General features: G+C 36.3%; 3 protein-coding genes across 5 annotated transcripts; all 3 read right to left on the bottom strand.

The window, feature by feature from the left end:
- Positions 1 to 588: 588 nt before the first annotated feature.
- On the bottom strand, positions 589 to 1,629 carry LOC138869304 (uncharacterized). Its single transcript, XM_070146913.1, has one exon. It carries the CDS (start codon positions 1,627 to 1,629, stop codon positions 589 to 591), a length of 1,041 nt encoding a protein of 346 aa, XP_070003014.1.
- A 2,471-nt stretch (positions 1,630 to 4,100) lies between these two features.
- On the bottom strand, positions 4,101 to 5,841 carry LOC104227995 (heavy metal-associated isoprenylated plant protein 35-like). Of its 2 annotated transcripts, none has more exons than XM_009780379.2 (3): positions 5,756 to 5,841; positions 5,557 to 5,641; positions 4,101 to 5,446 (listed from the first exon to the last, which is right to left on the bottom strand). In XM_009780379.2, the coding sequence occupies exons 1-3, from the start codon at positions 5,771 to 5,773 to the stop codon at positions 4,509 to 4,511; spliced, it is 1,041 nt and encodes a 346-aa protein (XP_009778681.1). In that variant the 5' UTR covers positions 5,774 to 5,841; the 3' UTR covers positions 4,101 to 4,508. The 2 variants fall into 2 exon arrangements, with proteins under 2 accessions (XP_009778681.1, XP_009778682.1); XM_009780380.2 differs by having other exon boundaries at positions 4,316 to 5,446; positions 5,553 to 5,641; positions 5,756 to 5,800.
- Positions 5,842 to 8,560: 2,719 nt separating this feature from the next.
- LOC104227994 (probable protein phosphatase 2C 34) lies at positions 8,561 to 13,524 on the bottom strand. Of its 2 annotated transcripts, XM_009780377.2 has the most exons (7): positions 13,406 to 13,522; positions 12,637 to 12,692; positions 11,769 to 12,028; positions 10,639 to 10,935; positions 10,034 to 10,151; positions 9,699 to 9,931; positions 8,561 to 9,130 (listed from the first exon to the last, which is right to left on the bottom strand). In XM_009780377.2, exons 3-7 carry the CDS (start codon positions 12,006 to 12,008, stop codon positions 8,909 to 8,911), a joined length of 1,110 nt encoding a protein of 369 aa, XP_009778679.2. In that variant the 5' UTR covers positions 12,009 to 12,028; positions 12,637 to 12,692; positions 13,406 to 13,522; the 3' UTR covers positions 8,561 to 8,908. The 2 variants fall into 2 exon arrangements, with proteins under 2 accessions (XP_009778679.2, XP_009778680.2); XM_009780378.2 differs by lacking the exon at positions 12,637 to 12,692 and having other exon boundaries at positions 13,406 to 13,524.
- Positions 13,525 to 23,336: the final 9,812 nt, after the last annotated feature.

Here is a 23,336-nt window from a genome sequence, read left to right on the forward strand (position 1 = left end):
CCAATCTCCTTCACTTTGCCATTGAAGAGCTCCTGAAACACACAAAAATCAGGATAGAAAGAGGCAAAACACCTTAGGTCCCTTGTCATTTTTGATATTGACAACAGGTTATACTTGAACTTTGGTACATAAAGTACTTCTTTTAGTGTGTTGTTGTTTGATATTTGACTATCTCCAACATGAGTTACTTATGTGACATCTCCATTTGGCAAGAGAACCTTTCTAGGAATAGGAGCAATTACAGTTGTCTTATCTAATAGATTGAGATTAGACACCATGTGATTAGTTGCCCCTGTATCAATGATCCATTCTTGTGGACTATTGGAAGCTAGTAAAGCAACACTAGTACCTGCTGCATGAGCCTGAGATGTAGGTCTAGGACCGTTGTTGTTTGCTGAGGTAGGGCTGACTGTATTACTGTTCAAAATTTGCATAATCTGGTCATACTGTTCCTTGGTAAAAGGAAAGGCACCACCTCCTCCATGTTGTGGTTGTAATTCCATATTGGCAGTGTGACTGTTGTGTTGCAAAGGTCGAACAGATCTTGGCTGCATAGTAGTCATCTAAAAGCCTGGGCTTGGTTGTCCACTAGGCTGTGTAAGGACTTAGTTTAGGTGGTGCACAGTAGTTACTAGATGTTGAACCATACTCAGCTACTGCATTATAAGCACCAGCTCCCCCTTTCTTCTTAAACTTGTAGTCAGCTGGATAACCAACTATTTTGTAGCAATTCTCCTTGCTATGACCTTTTAGTTTACAGAAGTCACAGTATAGATTGAAATTCTTTCTGTGTTTTGGTCTATTATCAAACTTGGAGCTGTATAGTGCTGTAGATTCATAGTGACCACTGGTGGCATTAGGTCCAGCACCTAAAATACCTGCTGATCCTGCTACATTTCTTTGACTTTCCTCACTCATTAACATAAAATAAGCTTGATTCACAGAGGGAACAGGTTTCATCATAAGAATCTGACTACGAGCTTGTGAGTATGAGTCATTCAATCCCATAAAGAACCGATATAGCTTCTGTTTGTGCAAGTGTTCAATAAATTTCTTAGTTTTAGGGCAGTCATAACCAAGATAAGGAACTTGATCTTCAGTTTCGTCCCATAGATTCTTGAGTTTAGAATAGTACACAGATATAGATGAGGTGTCTTGAGTTAGGGTTACAATTTCCTTGTGTAGGTTATAGCATCTAGTGTCATTCACCTTGTCAAAACGCTCTTGCAGATCCATCCACACGGTGTGTGCATTGGTTGCATAAGCGATTCCACTGATCAAGGTCGGTGCTACAACATTCATCAGCCACGATAAGACAATTGCATTGCATCTCTCCCACTGGTACCAGTATTTTTCTCGAAATTTTTCCTTCTTCCACCTTCCGTCAACCATTCCGAGCTTATTTCGACCTAGGAGAGCAATTTTCATAGATCGATACCACAGCGAGAAGTTGTCTGTCCCTGTTAGCTGAAAGGAGATCAGAGAAATTCCACTTGTATCAGTGGATGCCAGATACAACGGATGAGTGATTGGAACTGAGATTTCTTCTTCAAATTCATCCTCCGACGAGATTTGCGAGGTTTCAGTTACAATTGCAGGTGTTTCCTGCTCAGAGTTGTTATTCGGCATTGTTGACGACAACTTAAAGCTTCAGATTTGGGAGACGAAGAAGAGACTTCAAAGAGTACGAGAACTACAAACTGGATCGATTTGCGAGCTGTAATTCAGAGCTCTTGCTCTGATATCATGTTAGAACTCAGTGCATGCGTGAGATGAAGAACCCTAGCCATGGAGGAAACATGAGCAGGGAATGAGCTGAGGAAGAAGAAGAAGAAAGTGAGGGAAATTGTTTCTGTATTTCTCAATGTAACAGTACATTGTGTCTTTATATACATATACATAATTAACCTCCACTAACAAGCTAGTGGTCCCTACTCTATTTCTAACCACTATGACAGCTGTACACTAACTATCTAACTAACAACTTTCTTCTTCTTGCTATGTTACTGCATATGTTTCTACAATTTTCCGTACTTTGTTTGTTGATAGTTTATATTGTACTGAGGTCAATATATATAGTCTAAATAGTGATTCTTGGACAAGTATCCATGTTTCTAGGATTCGGGTGCTACCCAGTAAGTGTGGTAAGTTTGTGAATGGCAAGCTTCATTGGATTACTACGACTGCTCATGGCTGGGACATCATTTGTATTGATTTGGCTGATGGGAAATGGGGAAAAGTTGAGCAACCCTGCTATGGAGAAGGAAACCTTAATTTTAGGCTGTCGCTGGGAGTTTTGGGAGGTGATCTTTCTTTGTATTGTTATTATCAGGGAATGACAACTCACATAGATTTGTGGATTATGAAGAAGTATGGGGTTAAAGAATCTTGGACAAAGATGTTTAACATCAATCATCCTACTGATCTTGTGCGTTTTCTCTTTTATCCTCCTTTTTGTATGTCAAACAAAGGTGAATTTTTGTTTCAGTTTGTATCAACTTTCATGGTTTACAATCCAAAGGATGAGTCATTGAGATATCTAGAGGTTACCAACTGTGATACATCATTTGAGGCAAGCGTCTACATTGAAAGCCTAGTTTGGTCCATTTTCCCGAAAGGATCCAAGGATGCAATAACAACGAAGGCTTAAAAGCTCAGATGAAGACCGCCGTGTAACTAATAACTAGTTAGAGTTCTCTATACATTTTTCTCAAGTGCTATTAAATTCTGTTTCTTTTGACAAATATAGAACAAGGCATTGCATATTAAGACATCTTTGAACCATATTTGCTTGCATGCTCATTTGGGCTTTGATGTCTTCTTGTATCTTCCATGAAGTTTTAGTTTCCTTCTTGATCATTTTGTGTGATCAGAAATGTATCTGATCCCACTGTTACCCTGTGATAGACATGATGAAAACACCATTGTAGTCCATGTGCAGATGTCAGGAACAACTAAGGAACAACTAATCTACCTCATGCTGACTGTATGGAGCGCAATGATCAAGTATGGTTTTCCCTGTTTTTACTAGTCATTTTCAATGTACTAATGTCGTCTCCATGTGCATATAGCAAGACTTATGTACATTCAGTAATTGCATATTACATTTTGTTGGTATTTTGAAGTCAAGTTCTTTGTGGCAAACAGGTTGAGGATGCTTCTCCTTCACTTGCCTGTTATACGTCGTATCAGGTTGATCTAAACCAGAAATTGACTGCACTCGGCTACTTATGCTTGTGATCTCTTATTCTTGGTTTGCTCTAGTTGAAACGATATCTTATCAACAAAAAGGAAAGACAAAGCGCAAAAAGTTATCCAAAGGAAAAAGGTCTCATATAGTAATACATTTGTCGGTAACTTTCTGATCTTGGTTGGAAAAAATTTCTGTAAAACAATTTCCCTATTGCTCGAAACAACAATGTAAGAGATACCAATTTTCATCCTTTTTCTGTAAAACTTAAGGTTGAAATTGAACAAAATGAGTCATTATCCAAATTATGTTGTGTAATGTTTGAATCTTGACATGTAAGATTTTGATCGGTTTTCGAAGAATCTATAATTTCATCAATATTCTCTTTCATTTTGAATTTGATCCACCTAACATAAAGGAATTCCTCTGCTCATAATGTAGTACGGGGGTTGTGTCTCTACTGAGTCCATTCGCTAGGGCAACTCAATCAATATGCACTCAAAAGAGTGTTACCAGGTGCGATTGAATCTATGTAGTCATCATTGGTGCAAGCAGTGTTGTCACATTTATGCGTTACTTGAATGTTCGTTAATTTGAGATATCTTGTGATTAACAGCCTGGATTACAATTTTGTGAGGGATTCTAGCTACTTTATTTCTATTAGAATTAGCGACTAGTACATTTTTTCTTGCATCTGGCTATAATTGCGGATCGGCATGGGTAAGCTTTAGATGTTTTGGGTGATCAGCTTATCCTTTTTCTGAGAATTGATATCCGCCAATTGGTATCTGCATTTTCCTGCCTAAAGATATATGTTCAGCAGGAAATGTAATTGCTCAGATTTTGCAAAGCCGATAATAGGTTGAGCCATTCAAATGGAATTAATTTAAAAAACTTTTTCTTGCACAGATTAAAAAAGAGATCACCAAATTCCTTTATTTCTCCATCTCATAGTCAAGTTCAACTTTCTCTATTTTGGCAGAAAAGAATGAAGCTTTCAAGCATGGCTAAATTTTTAAATGTAAAGCTGAGGAATAAATTCCAAGAATAAAGGAAATTTATTAGTATTCTTCTTCAGGAAATGAATGCCAGGTGGTCTGAATTAGCCTTGTAGAGATGGAGTGGAGGATATATTCCCTTTTTGCTTTTGAAGTCAAGAATCTCATTACTCTCAACATTTGCACATGTTTGCTTTATTTTTGTTTGTTGAGAGTTACTTTACGAATCATCTGGAATTTGTTAGGCATCTTTCTCTCTTACAGGTGAAACAAAAAATAAAATCACTTGCTTCCCTTGCAAACCATTTTGCTCATCCTCCTTAAGCAATAGTGCATGCATTTGGATTTTCATCACTGAAAACTGAGCCGATTGTTCCATTGCCATCGTTTCCATAGTGATAGTCCTCAGAGTAATGCTCTGGCCTAGTATATTGTGTGTATCTTGGTGGTGACCTGATGTACTCATATCCAGTCACATAAGGTGATGGTTGGTAGCTATTGTAGCTGTGAGTCACATAAACTGGTGGTTGACCTGGTGGCGGCGCCTCAGGTCTAAATTCTGGACCAGTAGGACGAACATGATTATTTCTGTAGCCAGTGTTTCCCGGAGGAGGTTCATGGATCATACTCCGGCCGTAGTTAAGTGGCTCATAGCTCATACTCTGACCATAGTTGTATCTGTTGTAACCATGGTCCCTGGGTGGCTCTTGGCTCATACTCGGGCCGTAGTTGTATCTGTTGTAACGAGGGTCCCGGGGTGGCTCATGGATCATGGTCTGCCCATAGTTGTATCTGTATCCATGATCCCGGGGTGGCTCGTGACTGCTCATACCCTGGCTAAAGTTGTGTCTGTAACCGTAGTCTGGTGGATAGTGGTATATTACATGAACTTCTTCGACGTCTCTAGGTTTAGAGGGTTGGTCTGGTTGCCTTTTGGTATTATCAGCACCTTCATCATGTGTTTGTTTCTCCTCTGCTTGTTGATTTTCTTGTGTCGGTGGATCTTTCGGCGGTTCTTTCGGTGGTTCTTCAGCTGGTGGAGCTTCTGTTGGAGGATTGCTAGACTCGGGGGGTGGTGCTTCATTCTCAGCTGGTGCAGGTTCCTCTGGCTCTGTCGGAGGTTCTGCTTGTTCTATGTGGGAACAAACAATAGCACTCTTTCTTGTCTTCTTTAGTGCTTTTACTATTTTTTCAGGATCTGCTGATCCTACTATAGTAATCTTTTGCTGAGGAAAATCTATATAAAGATCATAAATACCTGTAGAAACACCAGACACACAGAGAATATTATAACATCTTATAGGAGAGATGAAGATAGAATTAGCACTTAAAAAGAAAGAATTAGTACTTAAAGCATCACTTACTCACCATGGATGCCATGTAGAGCTTTCTTGATCTTTTGCACACATCCATTACAGTCCATTCTCACCTGTATCTCTGTGACCCTAGATTTCTGCATGAAAAGATGTGAGTGTAAACATAAGTAGAAAACAATATGCTTTACATTATTGTGATTCTTGATTTGTTCAAAGAGAGAAGTTGATATGGAAGTAGAAGCAAGACTTACCCCCATTTGTTGAGCCATTTTTTGGGAGAGAGAGATGAGAGGAACAAAAAGAGATGCTTGTATGGATTGATTAAATGTTTGAGAATGGAGGGAATCAATTTATGGCATCATTGGGTACATGGACATGGAATATTTAAAAGCTAATAAGTTGTGGGACAGGTAAAGAATCTCCTTTTTAAGGGAGAGTTTTTGCTTCTTGGTTAACTTTAACAAGTCAATATCATCTATAGCTAATAGGAAAAAAGAAAAGAAGCCCCCACCCTGAATTTTCCTTATTTTTGGACCCTACACTGTTTTGTTGAGCCAAAGGGAATTTTTTGCTTTTAAGCACTAAATAGATGGCTATCTACAATTGCCAGTTTCTTTTCCAAGTGTAGGGATGATTATCTAAAGCCGACCATGGAAAGTAGGATTAAAAAGTGTGAGAAAGGTATATCATCACATAGAGTTTTCTTTTTGGGTGGGGGAGGGGAGGGGAGGGGAGGGGAGGGGAGGGGAGGGCGTACACAGAATTTTTGGTAAGCGGTGTCAATAATCGAAGAAAATGAACAAAATAAATAAAATACTATAATGATAAGTAGTGTCATTTTTTATATTTATACCCAATATTTTAATTTTGTATACTATCTACATATATTTATTTAAAAAGAAATTTGACAAAGCGGTGTCGCGTGACATTGATTGCAGCAGAGAGGGATTAAATATTTGATGTTCGAGAGGGGTTAAATATTTGATGGTCAACAAATGAAAGTAACTTTAGAGGTGAAAGAGGGATATCCACACTTGAGGAATCCTTTTGTTACAATAAAGAAACCCTCCAAAATAATAGCAGTCCCAAGAAAATGTCTTTTCTGTTTGTATTGAGTTGCTTATATTTGTTCCTGAAAGCATAATCCATCGTCATATTGTGTAAACTGATTGAGACAAACCTCAAAAGGTACTTCAAAAACTTATGCTCGCCAGCAAATGGTTGATAAAATCTGATTTTCACACTGCCAATTTCTTCAATTTCAATTTTAAAAAAAAAAACACCTAGCAAGATACGGAGATTCCACGCCTATAATTGACACAAAACATCACTAATTTATTATGGTTAAGTGATGAATTAAAGTGAGAATATACATTACTCAACCATTATTGAGCGATAGAACTGTATATAAGAGACGCATTTTCTCTATTCATTGGTGTGATTAAGTTTTATTACAATGTTAATTGCTAGGTACAAATCAAGAATTTGCAATGGCAGATATTTTTCCATCATTTGCTTGAGTCCTCTGGGAAAGAATCTTATTGCCAATTTAGATGTATCTTTGATTAGCTATAAATGATAAAGGTTGTTAGAATCACAGATCAGTTTTGGCTCTTTACAATCTACTCTTTCTGTGTTCCTTGTACTGTTCTAATTCCTCTACCTATATTCCATTTTCTTTTTTCTTAATGAATAATCGAGCATAGTTTACAAAATGATTTAGAATTCGATTGAATAATTGTCAAATAAACTAGCTTACTACAAGAAAAATATGAATTAATTGCAAGAACATATGTGAATCGAATCACTTTTAGCATTTTAAGTGTCTCAAAATGGCAAGTCATACAAAAAAATAAAAAATAGAGTTCGCGTAAAAAATATATATTTCTCAATTTAGTTCCACTGACTGTGTAAAAACGTTGTAGGTGGACCGGTTGCAATCTGTAACATATTCTCTTCAACAAGTAAATATTCACACTCAATTACATAAACACTTTGAATGCGTTATAAAAGAATTTATTTTGGAATTTTATTTCTACCCGCTGATGGTGTATATATTTTATACGCTATCAAGTTAAGATAGCCCACCGTTATAAGCATATGTCTATAGTTATCCTAATTTGATTACTTATACTTATTAGGTATTTGTCCTGATTTTCTTATCATATTTGATTTTTCTATCTCTTGATGAAATATTTACCATAATTGAGTTTTCCTTTTCTTGGAAGGAAATTATAAATCTCCCACATTTGGCTAGTCCTTTTTCTTGGAGGAAAAAAGTTTTAGACTTCTCTAAATTGAGGATCATCTCTTCTCATTTAACAGTATCCACAATGTCGCCATATGGAGTTTGAGAGTTTTGTTTAGAGGGGCAAGTGTTGCCACTTGTGTTTGCCTCTTCTTGAGGTTGTTCTCTCGATATTTTGTATTCTCTTTTATATAGTGGATTGCTCATCTCCGCTCGTGGACGTAGGTCAAATTGACCGAACCACGTTAAATGTTTGTGTCTCTTTTGGTGTAATTCTCTTTTTTTTGTCTGATTTATCATCGTTCAAGGTTTGATTTACTAGCTTCCGCATGACTCCTGATTATTTCAATCTTAACAATAATGGAAGTGGAAGTGTAAAAGCTTTTGAAACTATCAATATATTTTAATGTATTATTGTAGATTATCAGCTTTATTTTCTAAATAATCAAATTAAGATTATCAGATAGTTACATCATACATGTTGCAGGTTAATTTATGCTGATGATGTAAAAAAACTTTCACACGAACCATCGAGGTGGAATGCGTATAGTAAAGGTCCGTACCAAAAAAAAAAAAAAGGACGAAAGTGGGACCGAAAGGTTCTTTTCAAACTGCCTAAATGTTAAAAAGCAAGAAGAAAGTAGACGTTGACGGTGGTTTGAAATACAAAAAGAACTGAAGATCTTAGTCACGATTTCTCTTTTTTCATTTTAAAGTTTGCATACAAAATATTGAGAAGATGTTGTTCTACTCTGCTGGAAAACATAAATAAACATATTCTTTAACTTTGAATTTTGATTGAAAAAAGTACTGGAACATAACTTTATTTGAAGTTAATTTTCAAGATTCTACATTTCAATGCCTGATTGAAATATAGTAAACATGAGCCTATGTATGTATGAACTTATGTACAAACCAGTACAGGTAAAAGAAAATAGAACAACAGCAGCAACTGCAAGCAGAGGCGGAGCCAGAATTTAAAGTTTATGAATTCTGAATTTGTCAACCTGAACCTATATTTAATGGATTTCCTAACACAAATACAACGTTTAAGCAACATCGAACCCATAGTTGATGCTCTGGGGCTCCGCCCCTGACTGCAAGTCTCCGCCCCTGACTGCAAGTCTCCGCCCCTGACTGCAAGTCAGCTGGTAGTTTATGTAAGCTTCTTCTCGAACTTTAAACAATCTTCTTGTTTGGAAGGAGGAATGCTGTGAAAGTAGAGGCAAATTGCTGAGATATCATCCATGGGAATGCCCCTTCTTTTGCATTTCCATGCACAAATTGCACTCTCCACCAACCTCTTAGCTGCTTCTTCCCTTTGTGGTGTTGAAGAAACTATCTCCACTGCTTCTTTGTTTGAGAGGACATCCCAAACCTAATCAATATATTATGAACAATGAGTTATTGTCAATTCCCAATACTTATAAATACTCCGTTCATTTTATATGACTGGGCGTTTAAGAAAGAATGACTCTTGGCACATACCAAATTTACCTTTAGAACATGTGGTCTTAAACATGCCCGACATTTCTATGGCTACAAAAGCATGTCATTAAAGTTAAAAAGGAACTTTCAAGTTAAGAGTTCCAAAAAATAGAAATGTGTCATGTTTATGGAATCGACTAAAAAGGAAAGAGCATGGGACAGAGGGAATACATAATTAAGTGTTGCTCCAACGGCCCTGGATTAGAGGCAATCAACTTGCATGAATCCAGGAGCGGGGTTGGGGGAAAATAGCACCTCGGAGCATCACTTTAATTTGATAAAAGATCTACAATTATCTCATGTAAGATGCAATTTGAACATCCTGATAAAGATCTAGTTAATTCATGGTGTGATTTACATGTTAAGTTTAGTTATTTCATCTTTAAATCAGTCATTTTGTGGTAATTCTGACTAAGGAACAGGTTTATTGGCATCATTATAAGGAGAGTAATACATACCCCATCTGTTGCCAAAATGGCAAACTGATCTCTGTTGGTTATGCTTCTGGATGTCAATTCAGGTTCAGAAATAAGGCCGAAGTCCTTTAAGTAGTAATCACCAAAGGCTCTTGATATTGCTAATCCAGGTCCTTCTATTGTTCCGCCGTTGGACATCCAGACTCTATACACCCCTGGTTCATCGTCGCATGACAACACCCTGCCTCGTGACTGCATTATTCGCTGACTTTCCCCTGTAATCATTAAGATGTGACGATATTTAGTCTTTCGAAAATTTCTGAAATTACATTTGGTCATCAAAACTCAGTAACATGTTAACATGGACGAGAACTTACGAGGTAAGTTGGGTTTGAGGTCAACGGTGAGCTGAACTGGTACCAATCTACCATCATCATCTGTTGTTGCCAATACAGCTCGAGAATCTCCAATGTTTGCTACTACCAGTAGATCACCCTGAAGTAGGCCAATATAGAAGTTTTCAGACAGGTGACAAGGTATTGGCAGTTAAATCTTATTATAGAACAAGCTAACAAATTTGTAAAGCTAACTTTTCAAGATCCATTTTTCTTCACCAGAATCAGGCTACTGGAGGAAAAGGGAATACTTTCAAGAATTGCAAGTTTCAAACTTATATTGTGAGATGTAACCACTGATTGGGATTATCAAGTCAATACATAAAGTAAACATTTTTAGTAAATTTTAGCCACTGCTACAGGCACCATATAGGGGAGCCTTGGCATAACTGGTAAAGTTGATGCCACGTGATGAGGAAGTCACGAGTCCGAGCCGTGCAACAGCCTCTAGCAGAAATATAGGGTAAGGGTGCATACAATAGACCCTTGTGGTCCAGCCCTTCCTCGGACCCCGCGCATAGCGGGAGGTTAGTGCACCGAGCCACAAGCACCATATATTTGACCTATCTTAGAAGCAAACTACTTGCCTGTCTAACGAGCGTTAGAGCTGTTGTACCGCTGTAGAAAGAGTCAGCATGTTGCTCGAGTTCTTGATCGATGGTAGAACAAGCCTCAAAGTAAGACTGCTTCCAAATGTCAAACTGGAAACAGCTTCTATCTATTCCAATTCCATCACCATCTATGTAGTTGACAACTCTTTTCTTCCAATTATGAAGTAAAGCTGGTGGCATCAATTTTCTGACTCTTTTAGCAACAAGATGACCCCAAGGACCATGCCCATCAAACACTCCACAGAAGATCATGTCATCTTGGCATCCAAAATCCTAAAAGTTAAATCATATAAATATTGGAAAATATTAGATATGGAACTATTATTCATAAGAATACTTAATAATAAACAAGACGCAACTTCTGCTAATTGGTAGCTGAAAAGATTAGGAGCCTACATATAAGTTGTAGGGATCTCTTAATGGTGTGAGGTTTTTTTGGAGAAAATTGTGCGGGCTTGGCCCAAAGCGGACAATTTCACACCATGTTAAAAGTACCGTTGGATTGTTTTAGCTCAACAACAACTAATAATAAAAGATAAAATAGAGTTTTGGATGTGAAAAATCACTTGATGCACGCTATGGAAGGCGCTGACTTCAGAGAATATTTCCGTCGCAGCTCAGAGTGCAAATAGCAAAGTGACGTCCTACTCCCCAGTTACAACCACTCAGGAATGTTCTAATATGCACTCAAATAGAAGTTCCAGAGAACTCTTAAATCTCTCAACTGCTTTTGTAGGAACCAAGTATGTATAACACGATTCTATGGAAGGAAGAAATTATAAAGAGCCAAAGAATGAAGGAGTTCAAGTTCTAATTTTCTGCAAAAAGGGATAACTGTTTATTGAAATTTAACTAGTAACCAGTATAGCTTTTCAAGAATAGATGTAATCTTTAAAGATTGGATTATAACTTTTCCTAAAAAATAGGCAACACCTCTTCACAAAATATTCTGTCTTTATCCAAAAGGTACGTTTAATTTTAAATCACTTCTAAATAAGTTCTATCAGTAAACCTCATCATATTCTTGTTTGTATATCAATAACTTGAGATACGTCTATGTATTGACAAGTTACAATGAATATTGCTAAAGATTGATATTTTCATACCTCCCATACAATAAATCTATCCTGATTGATACCCTTTTTCCCTCCTTTGGAGAAAAAAGAAACCAAATTCTTAGAGCCACCTGCTACACAGCCAGATGATGTTAACATCAGCTCATTCTTTTTGGCTTCCTTAGCCAGTGTATTCGCAACTTCCCTTCCGAAATCATGTCCACTCTTCCTTCCATTTTTGATTGCTAGACTTTTCCTGAAACCAGTGAAAATAGAAGAGAACTGCACCATTTCTTTGTTCTTGACTAGTCCTGCATATCAAAGAAATTGTGAAGACATTGGATATCCTGTGACTCCAGTAAAGAAAATAACCAAAGAAACAAACTTATAAGGGAACATAACACTTTAACATGTGATAGAAAATGAAATTTCGGTCGTCGAATTAGAGCTTAAAACCAATTTTAATCCATTGTGTTTCTTGCGTTCAACTTATTATGAAGCTTTTTCCACCCTCTAGAGTCTAGACCTTGCTGCTGTCTTTTCCGAGTGGCGGAGCCAGAATTTTTACCAAGGGGATTCAACCTCTACATAAAAAATAATTTTGACCTTGTATATATATACAGTGTAATTTTCCTCCAGCAAAGGGAATTTGGACGAACCTCCTTCGCCCCCTAGCTCCGCCCCACCCCAAAAAGAACACTTCTTGTAAACTTGAAACTCTATTCTATGTTCAGATCAAACTGAAAAAATCAAAAATAGTTGCCATTAGTAGGTCCAGACGCCCACCCGGTCATCCCATCTCTATAGTCTATATGCAAGACAAGATGTAACAATTACAGTTGCCGGCCTTCTCAGCTATACTTGCTTTATTTTGGTTTAAAAGGAGAGACAAATACTAGTTCCAGATTGAAGAAAATACCTCTAAATTATAAGTAGAGCTTAAACTTCCATCAAAATATTTCAAGCTGCTCAACTCTGAAAATTACAACATGCTATATTATTAAATAATCTCCAACTCAAATTAGTTCAGTCCTCTCTAAATCTCCGCAATTTTTATTTTTTCGAAAAAAAAAACAAAAGAATTACTCGATCAAGACTTATAGGAACAAACACAACATAGGAGTAAGTTATCTTGTTTCTTCTAGCAGTATTTAACAACTAGTAATAAATGTGAGATTTAAAACACCTTTATGCTTTAACTTTAGAGACCATAATTTGTTTTAAACTGCAATATCGAGTATTGAACTGAAATAAACCCAAATACAACGTGACAAACATATTGAATTCATAAACCTAACCAACTTGTTCGATCAAAACTACGGCCAAGTTTATATATATTATTTACAAGTAAACGTGTCATCAGGAATAACAAACAACAATAACCAACTTCTCCAAATAAAGTCCAAAAAAGCTACTCTCTAGTTCAAGTACGACAGTCAAATTAACTAATTTTGGATGTAAAATTTTAGACATACCACATTCATTCTGAAATAAAATTTATATATTTAGGATCTCCGGGAAAAAATACTACTATAAGTCACAGTAGTTAACAATTTAAAATATTTGCATAAACACGACTAAAAATTCTTTTAATTCTACAAATAGTAAATGTGTCATATAAAGTGGCCAAGAATTTTTTTTCTATTTTTGATCAGTGTATATATTCAGATTACAAAATCCTGGCAAACCTTAGGAAGCACACAAGTCTCCGGCAGAGCTCCGGCAAGACTCCGGCGACAGAAACTGATCGGCGAAGAAGAAGACGGTGAAGCTTTAAGCAACTTCTGCTCCATTCTTGACTCTTCATTCATTTAGAGTTGCAGTCTCATATATATATATGGCGCCTTCGATACATGCCAAATTTTTTATCGAAGAACCAAATTACTAAACCACCCTTGGCTAAATCACTAAACTAAGATCGTGGGAGGGGTATTTAGGTCATTTCGTTTCGCTTTCGACCTTTAATTTTTGCCCTTTTCTTGTTTATTTATATTGTTGGGGTCAGTCAATTTTGCAGGAGCATATAGTTTAAGATATCAAATTAATACTGGCCATGCATTGTTATTCTTGCTTAGGAACTAACCAAAAATAATAATATTAAATTTGACAATGGCGTACAATGAAATTGATTAATTAATAGGCTTGGTAATTAGATATAGTATCTTTATGGTTCTAAATAGATGAAAATTTAGTACGTTATTGCATAGTAGTTGATCAGAATAATTTATTCCGTGGAATAATAAACATTATCGTTTTACTTAAAGAAATGATAATATTCTGATTAAATACGTACGTGCTATTTGACGCTTTCCATATAATTGGTTCGGCGGTTCATTAACCTTAAACTATGTTCATTGTTGATGATTATCTCGTTTATGTCTTTGTTTCTTTGTCGTACTATACTAGAATGTGGCGTTTGGTTTAAAAATAAGTGAATTTTTTTTGGAAAATATTTTTTCGGTATTGTGCCTCTATTTTCTAACCCTATCTAAATTCTCAAGCTCATCTATTTTCAAGTTGCTTATCTAAAATTTAGTTCAACATAAAAATCTCATAATTAAAAGGAGTCAATGTAAAGAAAATCGAGTCAACCTTCAAAATTGACTCATTGCAGATATTGTTTTGTTGGGAGGGGGAGTAAGGAGAGGATGAGGAAGAGTTGTATTATGATCCACATGGGTTTAGAGAGGTCAATCAGCCCGGACAACTCGGTGCACAAAACATCTTGCATTCACATATTCGGAAAAAGGCCGCACTCTTAGGATTGTGATGTGGACAACATAACCTAATACACGTATTAATGACTACTTTCATGGCTCACACCCGTAACCTATAGGTCATACGAAAATAATTATATTGATGCTCCAATGCTCCCCTTCCAGATAGGTCAGTCAGCAACTTGGCAAAATGCATATGCCAACAAGTGGAATTTGACCGAGGATAAAACATTCTTGAGGGACCAAAAGTAGTAATTGCTACATTCCAAAGATAGAAATGGACAGCAAAACATGAAGAGCTGTATCAATTGGGGAAGCCAAGAGCCAGTTGAGCATGTTGTATATCAGAATAGGGCATTGATTGTCATGTAATTGCACCTTTATTATTTAGAAGATACCCTACAAATTACAATACAAGGCAGTTGGAATTATGTCCCTCCCAAATATGATGTCACAAGGTGCATTTCTTTCGTGTATCAGACCATAAGCATGTTCTTAAGACAATGATATAATGTTAAGAGTTGCATGTTCTTAGAGCGTTTGAGTATTTTCCTGTAAAAATTTAGGCGTACTAGGTGTTACATCAAATAATACTAGTAATTTATTATTGTTAAGTCATAATTAAGGTGAGAATGTATATTAATTAATTATGATTTAGTGATAAGAGTGTATATGAAAACATGTATCACGTATTCATTAGTAGTTTAGTACAACTGCAGAATGCGAGCAAGTTTTTACCCCATTTTCCTATATAAAACTCAAAATACCAATTCAAGGTCAAAGTGTTGCTAAAAAATAAATAAACTGCCTTCTTGTACATGCTTTTTCTGTATCCTGGACTGTTTCAAGAATCTATTGAAATTATTCAACTGTTCAAACGGATTTGGCTTTGCCCAGACATTTACCAGCTTCCCTTGTCTATATTATGATAATGAGAAAGAAACTATTTTCAAAGAATAGTTTCTTTATGCAAATTCATGAAACAGTGAATTTATGCAAAGTCACTTTAGTTCAGTTTAAACTTCTTAAAATTCCTTTTTAAACAGTTAAGCAAATAAAAGACAGGCAACTAAAAAAAATTAACACATAAAGAACCGCTCCTCGGGCACAATACCAACAGAAACAGCCCCTCGGGCAACACATGGAACAATACCAGCCCCTCGGGCTCTATCTCATATCACAATGGGTATCCGCGCTCACTGGGGGTGTGCAGACTCCTGGAGGGGCTCTTTACAGCCCAAACGCAATATCAAGCCATCTCGTGGCATCATCACTAGGCTCTCGGCCTCATATCATCAAGCCACCTCGTGACGTACAAATCTCAGGCCCTCGGCCTCATAATCATAATCAGGTGTTTCCTCACAACATAGGTCCTCGCCTTACTCAGTTAAAATTCTCACAAGCCATTCGGGCAACAGTAAAACATGACGCTTAGCCCAAAATATCATTTAAAATATTATTTTAAGTGTTAAAGTAGAGTAGACATGGCTGAGTTATGAAAACAGTAGAATATAACATGACTGAGTACAAGTATAAAGTCAAAACAGTGAGAAAATATCAACAAAAATCCCCTAAGGGTTCAAATAGTTAGTACGAGGCCCAAATATGGCATTCAGCCCAAAACATGATGATAGCAATAGTTTTCAGTCAAATACACGGTAAAACAATCATTCGGGATGTACTAAGTCACAATCCCCAACAGTGCACGACCCTACGCTCGTCATCTAGCATGTGCGTCACCTTAATATAGCACAACAACGTGCAAATTCGGGGTTTCATACCCTCAGGACAACATTTACAATCATTACTCACCTCAATCCGGTCCAACTCTAGCCCGCGACGCCTTTGCCCCTCGAATCGGCCTCCACTCGCGTTGAATCTATCCAAAATCAGAATCACGTCGCCAATTCAAGCCTAAATCTACTCCGACCTCCAAAACACATTCCGATCACGCTCTTAAGTCCCAAATCACCTTCCGAAGCTATCCGAACCATCGAAACTCACATCCGAGCCCACACATAAGCCAACATCCAGTTGACTTTTCCAACTTAAGCTTCCTCAAAAGAGATTAAGTGTCTCAAACCTTCTCAAAACCTTTCCGAACCTTGCTAATAATTTGACGTGATTCTGATTTTGGATAGATTCAACGCGAGTGGAGGCGGATTCGAGGGACAAAGGCATCGCGGGCTAGAGTTGGACCGGATTGAGGTGAGTAATGATCGTAAATGTTGTCCTGAGGGTATAAAACCCTGGATTGCACGTCGTTGTGCTATATTGAGGTGACGCACATGCTAGATGACGAGCGTGGGGTCGTGCACTATTGGGAATTGTGACTTATTACATCCCAAATGATTGTTTTATCGCGTATTTGACTGAAAACTATTTGATATCATCATGTTTTGGGCTGAATGCCATATTTGGGCCTCGTGCCAACTATTTAAACTCTTAGGGAATTTTTATTGATATTTCCTCACTGTTTTGACTTTATACTTGTACTCAGTCATGTTATATTCTACTGTTTTCATAACTCAGCCATGCCTACTTTGCTTTAACACTTAAAATGATATTTTAAATGATATTTTGGGCTGAGCATCATATTTTACTGTTGCCCGAGCGGCTTGTGAGAATTTTGACTGAGCAAGGCCGAGGGCCTATGGTGTGAAGAAACACCTGATTATGGTTATGAGGCCGAGGGCCTGAGATTTGTACGCCACGAGATGACTTGTTGATATGAGGCCGAGAGCCTAGTGATGATACCACGAGATGGCTTGATATTGCGCTTGCGCCGTAAGGGGCCCCTCCAGGCATCTGCACACCCCTAGTGAGCGCGGTTACCCATTGTGATGTGAGATATAGCCCGAGGGGCTGGTGTTGTTCTATGATATTGCTTGAGGGGTGGATTTTGTTGATATTATGCCCGATGGGCGGTCCTTTGTGTGTTTATTTTTCCTAGTTGCCTGTCATTTACTTGCTTAATTGTTTAAAAAGGCATTTCATAAAATTTAAACTGAACTAGAATGACTTTACATATTTTCACTGTTTCACTATTCTTACTGGCTTTTACTGTTTTTCTTATAGCCTGTGCCTTACGTGATTTCATATTTCTCAATCTTTATTTATGATTATTACTCACTTAGTTGGAGTACTCACATTACTCCCTGCACCCCGTGTGGAGATTCAGGCGCTTCAGGTCCCGCTAGTGAGTGTTGATCCTTCCAGCTCAGGCGGATTCAAAGATTTTCTAGGTAGCTGCCGGCGTTCGCAGCCCAGAGCTTCTTCCCTTATCTTATTTTCTTAGTTTTAGCTCTGTATTAGACTTTGTAGACTCTTCAGACTTTTAGTATACTGATAGATGCTCATGACTGGTGACACCCCGATGTCGGGTAGTGTTGTTTCCGCAAATTGTATTATTCACCGTATTTTGGGATTATTATTATGATTAAGACTTAACTTGTATTATTTAATTGCTTTAAAATGGTATTGGGAAAGTGTAGGCTAGCCTTGTCTTCACGAGAGGCGCCATCATGATCGGGTCCGGGTTTAGGGTCGTGACAATAAACCAACTATTGCCTTTGTGGTCTTGCTGAAAAACAGTTTAGAAACCAAGCGTATGGTGTGTTCTCTTAGTTATTAGATAGAAGTCGACACAAAACAAAGTAGAAATAACAAGAACATTAAGGGCTTATGCATACAACATAAACATTATCCTGATTACTTATAGACTTTGTTCTCCATTTAATCGCCTACAGGAAAGGCTTGAATCTTGAATTTATCAACAATTAGAGGCGTTGGTTATGAAAAGCAGAGTTATATCTGATAAGCTAAAACATAGCAAAGCTGGAAAATTTGATACTGCAACAAAAAGGACAATCTTGCGGCTTTAACATGATAGTTAAACCTTAATGTAAACCCCTCCCTTGTCAAATGAGTATGCAAATAGTTACTCAAACCATCTACTCATCTAATGTTCAGACAAATGCGTCTCAATAAAATTCATGGCCTAAAGCCAAATTTTAATATGGGGCCTTAATTTTATTTTATTTTGTCTATAGTATAGATATCTTGCAAAATATTAAAAATAAATGACTTATTCAATGGGGATAATTGGGACTTTGATAAACTTTCCCTTATTATTCTGAACAACATTAAGGAAATTATTAGCAATGTTAGAATTATGCTAAAGGACCCAATAAGTGACATTGCTATATGGTCACTAACTACTGAAGGCTTTTTCACAACCAAAACTTGCTTTAACTTACTAGAGCCTCCAAAGAACAACCTTCTGGATTTTCAATGGATTTGGAATCTTAATTGCCCCAATAAAATGAAATTCTTTTTGTGGTAATGCCTCCATAATAGGATTCCCTGTAGACAATATCTGGCAAGAATTGGTTTAAACGTAGACCCAATGTGTCCGGTATGCAGAAATAACGAGGAATAATCTATACTCCACATTTTTTTTTAGCTACAAACAATCAAACCTTTTTGGGATAAGGTTGGGTGACACCACTACTACAAAGCATCAGATGATCACTTGCTAAACCAAATGAAGTCTTTTAACTAACCAATTAGAAACAATTTTATAAATTAGGACCTCTTCTTTCCTTTCATTATATGGTACGCTTGGATAAGTAGAAACAATAACAATCAAAACAACACGACTTCCCCAATCAATGGTGATTTTATTATTCAAAAGGCTATTGAATATAAACTCCTCACTGGAAAAAACATGTTCACTCCTCCAAAAATCCGCATTAATATTGCATGGCACAAACCACAAAAAGGATGGACTAAACTTAATATTGATGTTAGTTTTGACAATGTTGCACAAAAATGTGGATTGGGAAGCATTTTCAGGGATACCAAAGGACACTGGATGGTGGGATTCGGTAAACCATCATATGCAGGTGGATCACTAGAAGTGAAGTTAAAGGCTCTACTAGAAGGGCTCAAAATGGCTAAGGAATGGAGATTATACTCACTTGCAATATAGTCAGATTCTGTGGAGGCTATCCAATCCATCATACAAGGTAATAGACTATATGATGATATTGTTAATGAATGCATGTGGTTAATGCATCAGCGGAAAGAGATAATCCTCTAGCACACATTCAGGCAACGGAATAATGCAGCTCATCACATGGCAAGAAAGGCTAAGGATCAATTGGAAGGCAAGAAGACTTTTGTTGAAGCTCCACCTTATGTAAAATGTTTTGTGGAAACAGAACTACTAGAACATTGTGTTTTTGTTAAACTTCTATCTTATGGTGCTTGTAATATTCTAGCAAGCCTAGGTAACCAAAGTGTACTTCGGGACACCAAGTATGCGAACAATGTACTAAACCCTCCTTAATTACTAATATATATATTTCCTGTTTGCTCAAAAAAAAAAATTCTTGCAAAATATAGTATTAATATTACATTGGTTCCTTTTTTTTCCTTCTTTCTTTTTGTCTATAGTGTAGTTATCTTATAAAATATAATATTAATATTCACATTGGTAAGAAAATTTAAGTTAATAAGATGTTAGCCACATATTTATAATTTGTTACCTTGGATCTTATTATAAGAAAGCGTTATTTATCAGTATGAAGATTTGAGTATCTTAATTTAAAACTATAAAATATATTTTTTAAAAATAGATAGTCTTTCTTTCGATTTTTATAAGTATTTAGATTTTTTTTATAAAATTTAATATTGTCTAAGCGAAAATAAGATAGTAAATCCAAACTAAAATTTTTTTGGGCCCCAAAATTTCGGGGACCTAAAGCAAAGGCTTTACTAGCCTCCCCTTGAGTCACCCCTATGTTCAAAAACTAAACTGAGATATACAGTCAATAAAATAAGTCTCAAATACGAGGATCTGCTCAAAAAATGTATCGAGAGAGACACAGAGATTCTGCCCTCTGCACAAACACAAGAAACCGTTCATTAGAAGCACCAGAACATGTCCACGGAAGCAGATGAATTCCTGTGCAAGCATCAGAACAATGTCAGTTTGGTATTATAAGGCGCTATAAGAAATGGATGCAAAGCCATAAACTGATGTCTTGTGCCATCTACAATTAATTCTATAATTAACTAAACCAAATTTTGTTGTGTGTTTGGGGGGGCATCCTAGATACTGCTGCTAAAAGTACTTACTACTATGGGTGTCTAACGGGCCGGGTCAGCCCGTTACCGGACCAGCCCAGACCGGTTAAAATCAGAACCAGCCCGAACCGGTACAAGGGGGCGGGTTGGGCTGGGTTAAAGGGGTAGGGGTTTGGTCCGTTCACATTTTGTCAACCGGTTAACCGGACCGGTCAAACCCGGTCAACGTAAACTATTGTTCAACAGGTTAACCGGCCCGACCCGGATTAAAAGCTATATTTCATTTTTATTTTATTTATTTTTTAAGGTTTTAGAGTTAAGGCAATGCAAAACCTTTGAATTTACTCTTTTTCGTTAATTTACTTGTTGTTAAATGTAACCTTTCAATTTATAAGTTTGAATTTTGAAATAAAAGTAGAACTTGCAATTTATAAGTGCAAATTTTTTTCTATCTTCATTGTATTCTTTATATTTTTACTTTATATTAATATAAATTACAATATTTATACAAAATATTAGGCACCTTGTACCCGTTGTAGACGTATAGTTTTTGACCCTCCCCAAGATTTTTTCATATTTTAGCGTGTAAATATTTAATTTAGGCCTAATATAGCTATTTCAACTCATTTTAACTCTTTTATTTTATTTTCTTACAAGAAAAATAAAAATTACAAACAAGTATTTTAGTTTATGTACTTTTCATAAAAAATAATTTTAAAAAGCTGAAGAAGATTGAACCAACACCTGTAGCTAACAAGCATCAAAATTCAGATCAGAGTCCGCATGAAGCACCAACCAAGACTCAAGATCAAGCTCCAGAAGACTCATAGATAGAAATCTTGTAACTAGTAGCTCATAAGCTTAGTTAGTCTTTTTCATGTTTTTTATTTTGATGGAATAGCAGGACCGCGGACCGGAACCTCGACGGAACGAAACCTCGATCGGCTCTTCACCTCGGTATACTCCATCACCTTACTCACTTCTGAACTACACGTGACCTGATTCCTTTATAGCCAAGGATATGTAGGCAGCTCAGATACCCGGGCTCGGTCAAAATCTCTCCCTTTCCTTTAGTTTTAGTTTCTCCGAATAAGGGTCGGGTCAAAACATGTCTAGTCGTTCTTTGTCGGAAAACTCTTCGTGTTTCCAGTCAAAGAGGGGCAGCTGTAGACGTATAGTTTTTGACCCTCCCCAAGATTTTTTCATATTTTAGCGTGTAAATATTTAATTTAGGCCTAATATAGCTATTTCAACTCATTTTAACTCTTTTATTTTATTTTCTTACAAGAAAAATAAAAATTACAAACAAGTATTTTAGTTTATGTACTTTTCATAAAAAACAATTTTAAAAAAATAGTACCTTATTTTTATCTTTATATAATTTCGAAAACACAAAAATAGTTTATATTTAGTTTTAATTAATTAGGATTAGCTTTGGTATTGTGCAATATTTCTATCTTATTTTAAAATGCATTATGTAGTATTTCAGATTATGAAAAATACAAAAAATATATATATATTGCATCTGCATTTTGGATTTTATTTTTACATTTTTAGATTAATTAAGTAAGTTGTTGTTGAAAAAATAGAAAAAGATCATAAAAAAAAAGTCATGTTACATTTTACTCTTTAATTTTCAAATTTTGGCAATTTTCTTTTAATTTGATTTTTAATTAGTTGTAATAATTATTAGGGTTATTTAATTTAATTGTCTAGGATAATTTGGGGATAGAAATTAATTTAGGTTTTATTTAAAAAAATAAAAAAAGAGTCTTACCTAACTAATTAGGAAGCTTCTATATTGGTAGGGTAAAACTAACACTAATGAAAATTAAATAATAACACTAACTAGTGGATAATTAAAGAAGTTAAAGTATAATTTGTAATGGAAGATGCACTAATTTGATGCCTACTTAGAGATTAGAGAGCTGGAGAAAGAGAGAGAGGGGAAGTTCAAAAGATAGAGAGGAAAAAAAGATGGCTTCTTCTTAACGGAGACAGGGGTATATACTCGATATACAGTCAGTATACATTCTATATACACTAGAGATACTCTCGATATACACTGAATATACACGGACAACCAACGAAAAGAGGGTCTTCTTCCTCCTAAAAATTCTACATCTAGAACTTAACATCCACCATGAAAGAGCCATGAGAGATCATCTTCTCCACCTGAAAAACACCCCATAAAATGCCCCAAATAGTCCACTTCCAAAACTGTTCCAGCGAGTTTCGAGGTCGTCGAAGAACGTAGTTCTGAGGTTTCCGGTTCGAGGTCTCGATTTTGCTTGCGGTTCCTGTTTGACTTTGTCGCTGTTGTTTTGTTTGAATTTGGAAGATAAGGTCAGCTCCTATTTTCTAGCACTTTGATAATACTACTGTATCAGTGTTGATCTTCTTAGCTAGTTTGGTTATTGTCGATTTTGCATCCCTGTATTTGTTTGACGTAAAATATTTTATTATTTTTGGTTAGTTGGAAACGTGAGTTTAAGTTGAAGGCCTTTTGATTTATTTGAAGGTTGTTGAAGAAGTACATGATTTCCCTTTGAATTTAAAACTCATTATTTAGAAAGTAAACAATAAAAGCTATGAAAATTGTTAGCTAAAGTTGAAAAGTATTGCTATTTATATCATTGTGTCCTTTAGATGTGTTTTAACGATGTTTTGTATGTAGTTGTCAAATTAGTGCCTTTATTTATTATATTAGCGGTTAACTTTAAAGATGCCTGAATGATGTGCTGTATCGTATATCTACTTGTGAAATGGCCATGTTTCATATTATTAAATCCTATGAATATTCTCACGA

This window comes from Nicotiana sylvestris, chromosome 1 (genome assembly GCF_000393655.2).
Source record: "Nicotiana sylvestris chromosome 1, ASM39365v2, whole genome shotgun sequence".
Classification (NCBI taxonomy): Eukaryota; Viridiplantae; Streptophyta; class Magnoliopsida; order Solanales; family Solanaceae; genus Nicotiana; species Nicotiana sylvestris.